General features: G+C 33.0%; 1 protein-coding gene across 3 annotated transcripts in view; it reads right to left on the bottom strand.

Moving 5' to 3' along the window:
- Nucleotides 1-13,107, bottom strand: part of LOC118184126 (uncharacterized) — a 96,685-nt gene that overhangs the window by 25,851 nt on the left and 57,727 nt on the right. For all 3 annotated transcript variants that reach the window (XM_085806692.1, XM_085806689.1, XM_085806690.1), the window contains exons 6-8: nt 9,017-9,064; nt 8,179-8,346; nt 5,528-5,647 (exon numbers count right to left, since the gene is read on the bottom strand). In XM_085806692.1, the coding sequence (XP_085662818.1) occupies nt 5,528-5,647; nt 8,179-8,346; nt 9,017-9,064 (336 nt within the window). The remainder of the gene's footprint in view (nt 1-5,527; nt 5,648-8,178; nt 8,347-9,016; nt 9,065-13,107) is intronic.

The raw sequence follows: 13,107 nt of genomic DNA, 5'->3' as shown, positions 1-13,107 counted from the left end.
CTGTACTACATACGGCTTTTTGTTAATATACGGCCAATCTTGGAGTTAGGCACTTGTTTGATTAATTTGTTAGAGTTTAGTTAATATTTTTATATTCTTACGTTCAGACCACAAGTGGTTGGTCTCTGTATTCCGAAGTCCGGAAATCATTGTAAAGAGAGAAAAATAAAGGGTTTCGTATACCCTTCCTGTGTGTATTGTCTACTTCCCAAATTTATTGAACATAGCTTTAGTAAGCTCCCTGTTCCGAGTCAGGACAGTAAATGTTCCCTAAGCAAGTAAGGAGGAACACAGAACCTGATAAATTTATTAGATCAAACTAATGCACAACCCTCCTTATGGAAAACATATGACATCAGGAAGCGTTGAGAAATTGTTGTTACATGTAACTTAACCGCGATGTAAAGGTATTGAAAGGGACCCAAACTTAGCCATAAGCCTTCGTGCATATCTGGAAATTTGAAATTAAGCTGACTACTTTGTTCAACACGGAATGACCACAGCTAGATGCTACCAGTTTGCATGTAATTACGTAAATAATGTCGGAGATAAGTTACATGGATATTATCAGGTGTTACGGTGAAATGAATGATTGCTATCTATTGAGAATAAATATTGATGAATGAAATACCGGGCTTATCTTAGTTCACGGTAATAACTCGCTATATTCTGCAGACATTCTCTTTTGGAATTTCTGTCCTTGGGAAATTCATTATGAAAACTTTTATGCTTTTACATTACATTGTTAAGGGAATCTATTGAAATGCAAGAATACAAATTCTGATAGTGCTACTCCGAATAATTTCGGATGTCAACAAATTTTAAACGAACTTTAACGAAGAAAACTTCTTTAAAGAATGTATGGTATTTTTGCTTCATTTAATAATCATTAGATTTATTAATTAAAGATTACGTAATGTTTGTAGAGATTTGTTTTAACTGCATTTATTCTTAAACATAGAAATTACGCAAATTTCTGGATAATAGTAAACTTTCTATACCAGTTGAACAAGTAGATTGTTTCTCTTTAATTTTCAATCTAAACTGAGAGTTAATTAAAAGTGCTGCTTTGTTTTTTCAACAGTCTTTTTAACTCCATCTTTTATACGCATAAGTTAATATTTAAGATAAAGGTATTATTATGCTTTTTCATTGTAACTCTTAAGTATAAAATATGGCAAAATTGTTATCCCCGAAAACATTTCGGCTACTTTTGATGAAAGCTAAGAATTTTTTGTTTAAAAAAAAGCATTAATTTGCAAAATAAATCCTCGGTATTTCAGAGATTACTAAATAACACATAAAAACGAATGGTATCTGAAATGTGAAATTTCATTATAGCAGCACTAGAAAAATACTTATCAGATAAATTATTGCATGCCATAAAATTTTATTTCTTTTTTCACGTATGTCTCTATTAAAAGAAACAAGAAAATTTCAGGAAGGAAAGTTCCTTAAGAATGTAAATGGCAAACATTTTAGAAATCGTTAGATTATTCAAGTCGCTATATCTACTAATTGAGTACCGCCGTCTTCATTTTAGTTCAAAAGATTATCTTGGCGGAGATTTAATGAGCTTAAAATAATATGTTTAAATTATAAAAATATGCACTTCGTGAAATATGCGCTCATTATTGTGACCCTCCTGCCAATTCTAACCATGAATATAAGTACCCATTTATAATTTGTGCCTAGTAATATTTGCTTACGGAGCATTATGGTGCGAAAGCAGGTTTTTATTGTTCTGTCATTTCTTGATGGTTTACATGATATTATACAATGCAAATACAAATGATTGTGAATATATAGAAATTTCTGGTTCGAGAAGTTATGCAATTAGAAACATGAAAAATTTTTATAATGATATTTGGAATACTAGATGGAATTAATCAGAGAGGTGCGTGGGTCTTTTGAAGTCTATTAAAGTTCAAAATGGTATGCAACCAATTAGTAATATTGATTTAAACCAGTTTTTAACTGGGCATGGAAGATTTCCCGCGTACCTCTCGAGATTTAATTTACAAAATTCAGACTTGTGTGGTCATTGCCATCAAGTTGGTAACGCAGATCAATTCTTGAATCATTGTTCCTTATTGGAAAATTTGAGAAAGAAATGTTTGGGAGATGTCATGGAACTTGGAAATCTTAAAAACATATTCTAAATGTGCAATGGATTTGATTAATTCTAATAGAGTTGAATTTGGAATATTTGTTTAGTATTGTGTATATTTATCTTTTGATTATATGTATTATATTCTCAGTTATGAGTATTTATAGGTTTACTACGAAAATTTTGTAATTTTTTTGTGTACTGTTTTATTTAATGCATTGTGTATGTTTTGTATATGCGGTATTTCGAGGGGATGCAGTTGATTGTTGCATGGATATGGCCTTGCAAATGTTGAGAATCCTGATGGATTACCAGATTTAAATTATCGAAATTAATGGTGGTTTTGAAATTTAGGATTTTGATTTTTAAATTTTAAATTTAATGGAATTTTTATATTTTTTCTTAAATTTTTAATTGTAGTTTTTGATTTTAAAATGTTCTGAAATTTTAAAGTTTTAAAATCTTTCTTATATTCTGTTCTTAATGGAGTAATTACTAAAGTTTTAATATGATACATGGCAGTCTTGGATTTTTCCAGTTTTGGTTATTGGCAGTCCTGGAGCTTCTTTTCTATGATTATTAAAGATAATTAATACATTTGAATTCAGATAGTGGTAGGACTATTAAAGTAAATTTTTAAAATAAATTAATAGTTTAAATAGAATTATGATTATACAAATAATATGCTATTAAAGTAATACTGTATGGAATTCGGTTTGACCTTCTGCAGGTTATTTAAATTGGGAATTCCTTGATGGCTTTGGACCGCCTGTGCCTGTTCCGAAAATTCATGTGAATGAATATTTCTTGAGAGTTTCCGCCATTCTGTTTGCTCGTGGGGTTTTTAATTGTTTTTGGATTTTGAATGTTTGGTGTTGTGCTTCGTTGTTTGTATGTCTTTTCCTTATTTTTAGCTCGTTAATTAACCTCCAATTATTTTTAGTTAATTAGCTTCTTTTTCTCTCTTCTTTCCTTTTGTGGGGGTCGACCCTTTATAATCATATGGTCCAGTGGGACTAGGAGGATTGGGTCTTCCCTGTATTATGACTATTATGACAATGCAAATACAATAATATTTCATTATTGTGCTTTCTTATTATGATTTAGGATTAGGTTAAAACATTAGAATCTCTGACGGACACAAGAGGAAAAGTTTGCAATAAAGTATAATTTAGTGTATAGTAATAATGTTATTAAGTTCTTACTATGCGAAATTAATAGTTAAATTTATGGTATTATGATATTTGCTACTAGTTATTTTATGTATATAACGAGATTATAACTTTATATACATATATGTAGATCGACGCAAATATTTCCTGGCTCACATACGCGAGTTATTTGGCAACAGATTCCTCTTGCAGATATGTAATGCCTAAACTAAATAAATGAGTTTGAACAGTTCATTAGAGAGTTCGTACGCATTCTTTTTTGATTGCTTATTAAATGAGGTAACTTGTTAATTTGTTCTGAAATGTTTGTTTGTAATGTTCTGAAATGTTTGTTACTCAGTTTAAAACTGAGTATCGTTCTGTGATTAAAGTTTCAAAGAAACACATAATTTACATGCATAATGTTTTCACATTATCTGGAAGACGGAAACAGCAATTTTTGGTCTCAATTAAATATCCCATTTAGGGGGCGAAAAGGATGTTTTGTAGAAAAAGCGTTTTCTTGTCTGAAGCTTAAAATTTTTAGGCAAAAGGAAAACGAAGATTCAAAGTCGCCTAATTTACATTTTTTTAAGCATTTGCTTCCACAGAGATCCGCTTCTATCAAGAGAAGGGTACGGGAAAATACAGATCGTTCCTTAATTTTGTGCATAGTTGGTATACTTATAAGGTATTTCTCCCGCCTTCTTAGCATGCCTTCGTGGTGCAATGGTCAGCACGCTCGGCGCGTATTCGAGAGGTCCGAGTCCCGGCGAAGGAACTGCTCATTTTTCCGTTTCTTGCTTCGAAATAACTTAATGTTTCTACAGTGACACCCGAACTAAAAATAGGTGGTAAATCTCCCCCATCAGGATTTGGCGATTGGGTCTCTAATTCCCAGGCGACCTTTAAAAAGGGGGGTATATCAGGTATTTCTCCCACCTTCTAACATGCCTTCGTGGTGTAGTGGTCAGCACACTCGGCGTGTATTTGAGAGGTCCGTGGTTCGAGTGCCAGCGAGGCCATTGTTCATTTGTCCTCTATCCAGTATCAAAATAACATAATGTCTCTACATACTGATAATAACCCCTTAATTTAAAGACACCTAATATTTGTAATACTAGACGTTTGCGTGGTCAATGGCCTGAAATAATTATTATAAAGGAGGAAAAATATATAATGATTTTAATGAACAGAGATAATATAATTCAACAGGTCCAGTTAGTAATTAATAATATTTGAAATGAATTCATGTTTGTTGCTTTTAAATCGCTTAATTTGGTAATTAACAGCAAAATAATTTTGAAAAAAATTAAATATTTTACGCTTTGTTGAACGATAAGACACTGTCGCGTGGAAGATAAAAATAGTTTAATTTGGGCAATGGTAACATATTTCTTTCAAATTCTTGAGTTTGTTAATTAAAGTTTAAGGGCAAATAAACTGCATTTCACCGAATGGTAAGACAAAGCTTTTATATTGCTGAGTTTTTAGTTAAAAATTCCATAAATTCGCACAAAATATCAAATAAATTTAAAAAAAAATTCAAAATTCGAAATTTAGATTTTAAAGTGCACGTGTTCGTATATGCAGTATGTGTGTTCAAAATCTGCTGGCTCTAGGTGCTGTCGGGTTTCTACAATGCGATTAAATTCAAAAGAGGAATATATTGCCGGGTGGCAACACACTTCTTTTATATCCAGAGCTTCGTGATTAAATCTGAAGCATTAATATTTTACCCTTTGCAGATATGCGACTCAAAGTTTTAAAATTGCTGAGTTTTTAATCAAACAATTCATTAGATTCGCACAAAATACGGAATAAATAAGAAGCAGTTTCAAAATTTAGGGCGCACATATTCGGGCGGAGAATCACATGTGTTCAGAATTTGGTGGCTCTAGTTGTCCCTGTTTTCTCACAAAGGAAGGAAACTTACATACATACCCACATGTTTTTCATTATTTAATAACAAATTTATTTTAACAGGTTATCAATCAAGGCAACAGTTATTGCTGGGTACTGTGTATTGCTCTGTATAGCTTAGAAAAAAGGGCCAGAGAAATATTGCATTTCATAAACTGAAGAATAATGTCATAAATTATTCAGTAAATATTATGCCTACAAACCATGTTTTCACTTAAACATTTGAAATATTATCACCGTCTTACAACAAATTTTAATAAAATAATTTGTAAACTGCGGGAGCGATATAAGAAATGTAGACGTAGTAATTCTAGTTTCGATGATAATATTTTTATTATCTTACCTACAACGATATGTTCACAATTGCATTCTACACAACCAATCCTATCTTCGGTACAACAAGGAGAACAGTGGATTCCACATTTCGCATCAGATAGACATACTGGCTCCTTTGTGGCAGCACCTTTAATTCATTAAAATAATAACTATAAATTTCTTCTACATTTTAAAATCAAATAATATCAAAGCCTCTAGCAGCATGAGAAGTACAGAAAAAAATAATTGCGAACAAATAATGTTTCAGACATTATTTATAAATGGTATTATTCGAATTTTATCTAAATTTCTGAAAAGCAGTGAGCTTTACTTTCCTTTAACAACCCATACGAAATATTTTTAATAGAAAGTGAATTATGGTAATGGTGTGAAATGAAATTACATTCGAGCAAATATTTATGCTAGGTTTTAGCACAAGTTTTTGATTAAAGATTTTTAATAAATTTTAGAGAATTAGGCTCTGACTGCAGACTGAAAGAAGGAAGCCTTTCTATTCACATTCATGTTTCTTTTACCTACAGAGATAGAAGGTAAAGTATTTAACGCTTTAAAAATATTCAATAAAGAAAGTTAGATAACGAAGTTTTGGAGTAGTTTAAACATCAGATTTCTTTTCTAAAAAATAATTTGTTGTGTAAAACATATCTTCAAAAAATTCCATTTTTGTATCTCATATCCTCATAATGAGAAAAGAACAGAATCTAAGCGTTTCATAGTATATTTTTATGTATGATTTTGTTACTTTCGATTTACGGAGTAACCTTGATGATCGCATGTTTTTTGCCGATTCAGAGTAAGTAGTTAAATCTATATTTGACTATATTTTGCATGTGTGCGCTCTTCACAATTTCAGCAACTTGCTTATGTTTAAAAACATCTCAAGTATACACATTTATGTGTCATTCCGAAAATCAATGAGATAATGTTCGTATTAGAGTTATAAGGTATTGTCTCACTCTTTTCTGCATGACTTCGTGGTGTAACTGGAAGCACGCTCGACGCATATTCGGGAGGTCCAGAGTTCGAACCCCAGAGACAGCACTTCACATTTTCACGTTCCCGCATCGATATAACCTAATAACTCTCCAGGATAAGTTCTAAATCTACATGCCTCGAGGATATTTAACTTGTTATACACTTAAAAATGAAGAATCATTTAACAAAATGTTTCCGTAGTACGGTTTTTGACGAGTAATTAATTTCCTTTGCTAAACTGGTGTGCTATTTCTGATTTAAAGACGGTGAATTTCATAGAATGATCATATGGTATTATTAAACGTTTAAATGAGATGCTTTAGGAGTATGGTTTAAGAAAATGCGAGAAAGATTAGTTTGTTTTAGAGTACTTAAAAACCTTCTGTATTGATATTCAGCCCAGGAAACATGTAATCATTTGGGGAGATTAATAATTTGGATAAAATGAAACAGAATCATAAAAGTTAAAATATCTAATAGAGCGATTCATATTTTCTATCGATTATCCATATGTATTATCCGGTACAATATGTATATATACAAATGCCTCCCTCTTTATGAAATTTTTCTGCGAACAAACCTGTTCTCAAAGACTGAAATTTATTTGAAATTGAAATGCTTAGTGCTAAAAATAAAAAAGGTGCGCGATGTCATACAATGTTACTCTCTTATTTACGACGAAAGAAAAAGAAAACATATTCAAAGAATTTAGATACACAAGAAGACACTTCGGGAATTGGTATTGCTGGCCCAAGTAAGATGCCAACTCCTTCCATCACTCATAGAACCTTTTCATCACAAACATCCCCCTTACTTTTCAGAGGACGAGACAGACTGTGACTCACTTTCACCCATCTAAATAAAGATTCACTAGCCTCATCTTCACTCCATTCACACGTGTCTCAAAGAACGACAATCTAAGGTACGTACTGTAAAGTAATTCCGCCTTTATTTGTAATAAACTGTATTTAAAATTTATTATTTATTTGTTTTAGTATTTTTAATTTTTTATTTGGTGGCATTTACAGCTCTCATCTCACCGATTTTTAGGAGCTATCATTAGCGAACGTGGTAACATTTTACGAATAAATTCATAATACAAATGGTTATTGGGAACGTAAGTCGTTCATAAGATGGGAAGCGTTTGTACATGAATAATATGTATCACTTAATCAAAGTGGCAAAAGGAAAATGGCTTATGGGAAAAATTGTATACAGCATGATAAAATTTTCTGTATTACAGTATATTTGTTTTGAAAGCAGCTTAGGTTCTGCATAGTTTACGAAACATCGAGGTTTTAAAAGGAAAACAAAATGTTGATACGGTCTTCTGAAACTATTTATTGATACGGATCTTCGTTTTGTTCTTTTGATTCATTTAAAACTTGTTATTCTGGGAAAATTTCCAATTAATCGACTAAAATTTTAAGTGAGATGTTCAAAAATGAGACTTGAAATTTTTCAGTTGAACTTTTTGCGAGCGTATTTTAAGTCATATTTTGTTATACAGCGAATTTGCGTTTTCAAAATCTATGATTTAGGAATTAAGTATTTCCAAGATTATCACTTTAATTCTGAAGAACGTATAGCTTTTTCAATATTATTTCTTTTTAAGAACATACAATTTTCATTTTTTTGAAGAGTTTTAAAAAAGAAATGATAAAGGAAATAAGGTTTTCTTACTGAGGCATCTCTCTTGACATTCGCGTAATGACATGAAATTATTTAAATTGCCACCGCATCCTCCGAACATAAAGATTTTGCAAGTTTTTTCTTTTGGATCGTAGTAATATCTTTGCAAACTTCCACGGCAGGAGCCTAAATCCATGGGCTGGTAGCAGATATCAGGAACTAAAAACATTAAAGAAAAAAAATAAAGATTTAGATATGGAAATTTTGAAATAAGCTAGTATATTTTAAAATGATATATCTCCACTTTTATAATGCAGGTTTGAAATATAAAAAGCATTATATATTTACGTACCACAGAAATATTAAAGTATATCTTACGTTACTTAAAATTAGAAAAGGTAAACAAGACTATTTAAAACTGTCCCGCTTTTGAAGGGACTAGCATGGAGCTCTTTCTTCAGGGGAAAAAAAATTTTGAACCGAAAGCTCTTATTACTGATATAAAATATTGAAAAATAATTTATGTAATATTTAGTAATATTTTCTTTCTGATTTGTTTCATTGCGTGAGTTTAGAAACAATGCTGTTCGAACATTATATTGTTGCGTGCGTACAGGTTCGTAATAGAATGACTGCGCACAGGTCCAATGGTAGGTTAATAAAATTTATTTTATCAAAATAAACGTTTCAAAGTTCTACAATTTTTCACAAAACTCAGTTAAATTCAAAACAACACCGATGTGCATTTAAAAATCATTGCATATCATAACGAAAAACAGGTACTTTACTCAATTTTCATATTTTTTTCAGATTTCTCTTAAAATTAAGAACGCAAATGATTATTAGGAGGAATTTTTCATGACGAGAAATAAAATTATTTTTAAGTTACCTGGAAAGTCATCTATTCTGAATCCCAAATCGTCCACAACGCAAGGACCTAGGAAAAAAAAGCACGTTAATTCCTTATTTTTATATGAAAATACAAAACGAAATATTTTATACACTTTTTTAATTACAAGTAATAAAGGTAGGTCAAATTTCTGGGTCAAATTCTAATTAAAGTACTTTGCAAAATAGCCAACAGTTTTTGCTTGGTTTAGGTAAAAGTAAATGAAACACATACAGCTACTAATTTCTGCTTGGTTTAGGTAAAATAAATAAAACACATACAGTTACTAATTTCTGCTTGGTTTTGGTAAAAGTAAATAAACTATATCTTGTGATTTATACATTTTTATTTAGTTTTTACTTTTGTTTAATTAGTCAACAAATGTAATTGAGAAAATTTTACCAATCATAATAATTAGTGGAATGGATATGCCTGTTGACCGCCAGACGTTTTCTCAAATTTTCTAATAAAACTGAACGCAGCCACACTCATTTCCTTTTCTACATTGTTTCTTTTCGCCAGGCGTAACGTAGATACAAAAAAGTTTCCCTTAAAAAGTCTTCCACGAAGGCATTCCTCCCCTTGGGCAGATAACGTGCTTTGCATTAATCAAATTAAACAAACCAAACCTAAACATTTATACATCGATTTTAGTGCAATACTTAAGATTTTATCATTGCAACTTACCAGAATATAGCTTTGCGCAGATGAGAAGTAGAACATGGCATTGAATTTTTCTTTAGAACTCAATCATATTTTCTTCTGTAGTACCAAATTAGATGAAGCAATGGCTTAAATGAATCTCGAATTATCAACATTATCATTTTGAAAATATTTCCCAAGTCAGGTAACAATATGCGATAAGAATTCTTCAAAAATGGTTTTCTCTCTCGTGAGAAATCAGTTTCATTGGAAGTCAAAAATTGTTTCAGCAAAGAGCAACATTTCTCGCCTCCGTCTTCATTCATTTTTCTTGTCAGTGTCTCACTTTCAATATAGGAGCTGAATTTTTCTTGAACGACGTTAAAACGTTCCCGCCTAGGAGATATTCAAAGCATTTTTTTTTTCATGAATGCTACATAAATATCCTAGTTTTATCAAAAAAATCTTCATTCACAAAATGTTCGGTATATTTATATTTTTTTTCTTTAAGAAAATTATAAATTTCTTCTCGCAGTTATATGAGATAACGCTTTAGAGCGAATTATGAGTCCTGTATTTTGACGCGATCATAAAAATTCAGAGAATTTACACTGCTGGCCACCGTAAATGCAACACCCTGAAGGAAGCATGCAGATAACATGAAATTTACAACATGCATTAGCGGAGGTGAGATATGCAAATGATTAGAATTTCAGCGCAGACGCACATCACGCGCCCCTATGGCGCCACTTCAAAGAGCTATTTAAGGCTTGAAGATTTCGATGATTTCAAGTTCGGCAATTGTGTTTTTCTTGTGGTTTTTTTTCAAAAAAAAAAAAAAAAAAAATCAATTATGCCTCGTAGTAAACAGAGATCATCGTTTGATCGAGTATCCGAGTTTGACAGGTAAGGATAGTGACCTACCGTGACTGTGGATTATATTTTAGGGAAATCGGTAGTCGTGTTGGACGAAACCAAACAACTGTAATGCGGATATGTGACCGTTGGATGCAGGAGGGTACGACGGGCCGAAGTGTTCGATCGCATCCACTTCAGTGCACCACTTCACGTGTTGACAGGAACATTGTACGCATGGCAGTGACGGATCGCTCAGTCATATCACGAACCATAGCACAGCACATTCAGTCTGTAACGCATCATCCAGTATCTGCGCGTACCATTCGACGCCGTTTACAGCAGAGTGGTCTGTCCGCAAGACGTCCATTGCTTCGTCTACTCTTGACGCACAACCACAGACGTCTCCGCCGCCTACGGTGCGATGAAAGAAGGATGTGGACGGCAGAATGGAATGAAATTGTCTTTACTGACGAGTTACGCTTCTGCCTGCAACACGACGATGGTCGGATTCGAGTCTGGAGACACCGTGGAGAGAGGATGCAGAATAGCTGCGTTATGCACAACCCCACTGGTCCTGCACCTGGTATTATGGTATGGAGCGGTATTGGATATCACTTTCGCACATCTCTAATACGCATCGCCGCTACTTTAAACAACCAGCGCTACATGTCCGAGTTGTTGGAGCCAGTTGTCCTTTCTTACCTTCAGGGCTTGCCCACAGCCATGTTTCAACAAAATAATGCACGACCACATGTGGCACGCATTGTCCAAGGGTTCTTCGTCAATCGCCATATTGAATTGCTTCCCTGGCCGGCTCGCTCTCCGGATCTTTCGCCGATATAAAACATGTGGTCCATGGTTGCTGAACAACTGACCCAGATTACATCCCAAACTACCAAACCAGATCAACTTTGGCAACGTGTGGAAGCAGCTTGGTCTGCTGTACCCCAAGAACACATTCAAAGTCTCTTTGAATTAATGCCGCGGCGTGTGGCAGGGGTGATCTCCAACAATGGCGGCTACTCTGGTTACTGATTCTGGAAGGAGCCACACTTCACAGAAGTCTATAAATTTAATCCTTTGATACTTGGTCAACATATTATCTACTAAATAAATTTTGTTGTGATATCTCTTGTCTTTCTTGGTGTTGCAATTTGGGTGGCCAGCAGTGTACTTCGAATAAAAGAATTTGCTCCAGTCTTCAAAGCAGCCAGACATAGAACCAGTACCATCGATACAGACACCGACGATTTTAATCCATACCAAACTGGTTTTGGAAATAAGAAAGACAAAGATCTCGAACAAGTCTTCAACTTTAGCACTAGTAGTGATACTTTTGTAGAATAGAAATTTTTACAACGTTATTGCCATTTATAAATCGCATGGAGCAACTCAAGTGAACATCATTATTATTGTCTATGATTTCATCCAACTGCAAGGTAAATTCCTAGCTTTTTAATTTTTCAATTGATTGATTAACTAGTCTGACGGTATGTGACTGTGATTCATAGTGCTATTGACAAAGGCACTTTGAAAAGTAACTTTCCAGCAGAAACATCAATCATATTGTTCTACAGCAGCTGGTGAAATGAGTTCTGCGATTACGTAAGGTTTCTTATGTTTTTAAAACTTATGTGTTACTTTGTAACATGTAACATGCTAACAAAGTATTGTTTAGTAATGATGCCTGCTCATAAATATTAAATACCTTTTTGTTGATTTAATTCTTTAGTTTCCTACTATAGTTAGGCGAATAAATAACTACGCTGGTATGAATGGTTTCTAAATGCCGTTTAAAAATTCGTATATTGTGGTGCCAAAACTTTTCATATACGAAACTCGTACATTATGACATCTCTTTGCTATTGATCTTCGTAGACATAGAAGAAAAATTTAAATATTTATAATGCTCTCATAATTTCGGTATTTCCTCTTCTTTACTCTCTTGCCGCTGGTTGATGATATATACTTTCTATTTTTATTCTCACAATACTTGTTGCTTCTGATCCAGTTTTGTAATGCATGCGGAATAAAATACTTCCAAAACGTTTCTTTATCACAAAAATATTCAATTGATACAATTCCTTAAAATTAATACATCACTAAAGCAACGCGAAACCACCAACAAACGACACACAAAATACCAGAAAATTCGGAAACTAGTAGAACATGGGACATGACATTCAACAGAATTTCTATTTACCATTTAGTATTTAATCATTAAATTCGCATCATATCTTTTAAATAGATGTCAAGTCCTATAAACGTAACGCACAAAAGTTTTCCCGGAACCATAAATAGCGATCATGATGTTGCTTTATCGCTCGAGTTTGGCCGATTGTTTGGACAATAAGCAGCGCCTCAGTTGTTTTAATTCACTTAGCATTCGCTTCGCTTTTGCTTATTTAACTTAGAGATATCGCTTCAGTTCAGTTTTCAAATGCGAAGATTCTTTATTAATATTGTACGATCGTGTTAGCCTGCGGTATCGCTAACAGAAAAAAGAAAACGTTTATGCACTGACATTGAAGTGAAAACACTGAATCACGACACTGAAATGAAAATGGAAATAAAATTAGGTAAACTGTAGA

This window comes from Stegodyphus dumicola, chromosome 12 (genome assembly GCF_044657685.1).
Source record: "Stegodyphus dumicola isolate Sdum_Otavi_A_Nest chromosome 12, ASM4465768v1".
Lineage (NCBI taxonomy): Eukaryota > Metazoa > Arthropoda > Arachnida > Araneae > Eresidae > Stegodyphus > Stegodyphus dumicola.
The sequence above is the reverse complement of the archived record's forward strand: the minus strand, read 5'-3'. Positions and strand labels throughout refer to the sequence as shown.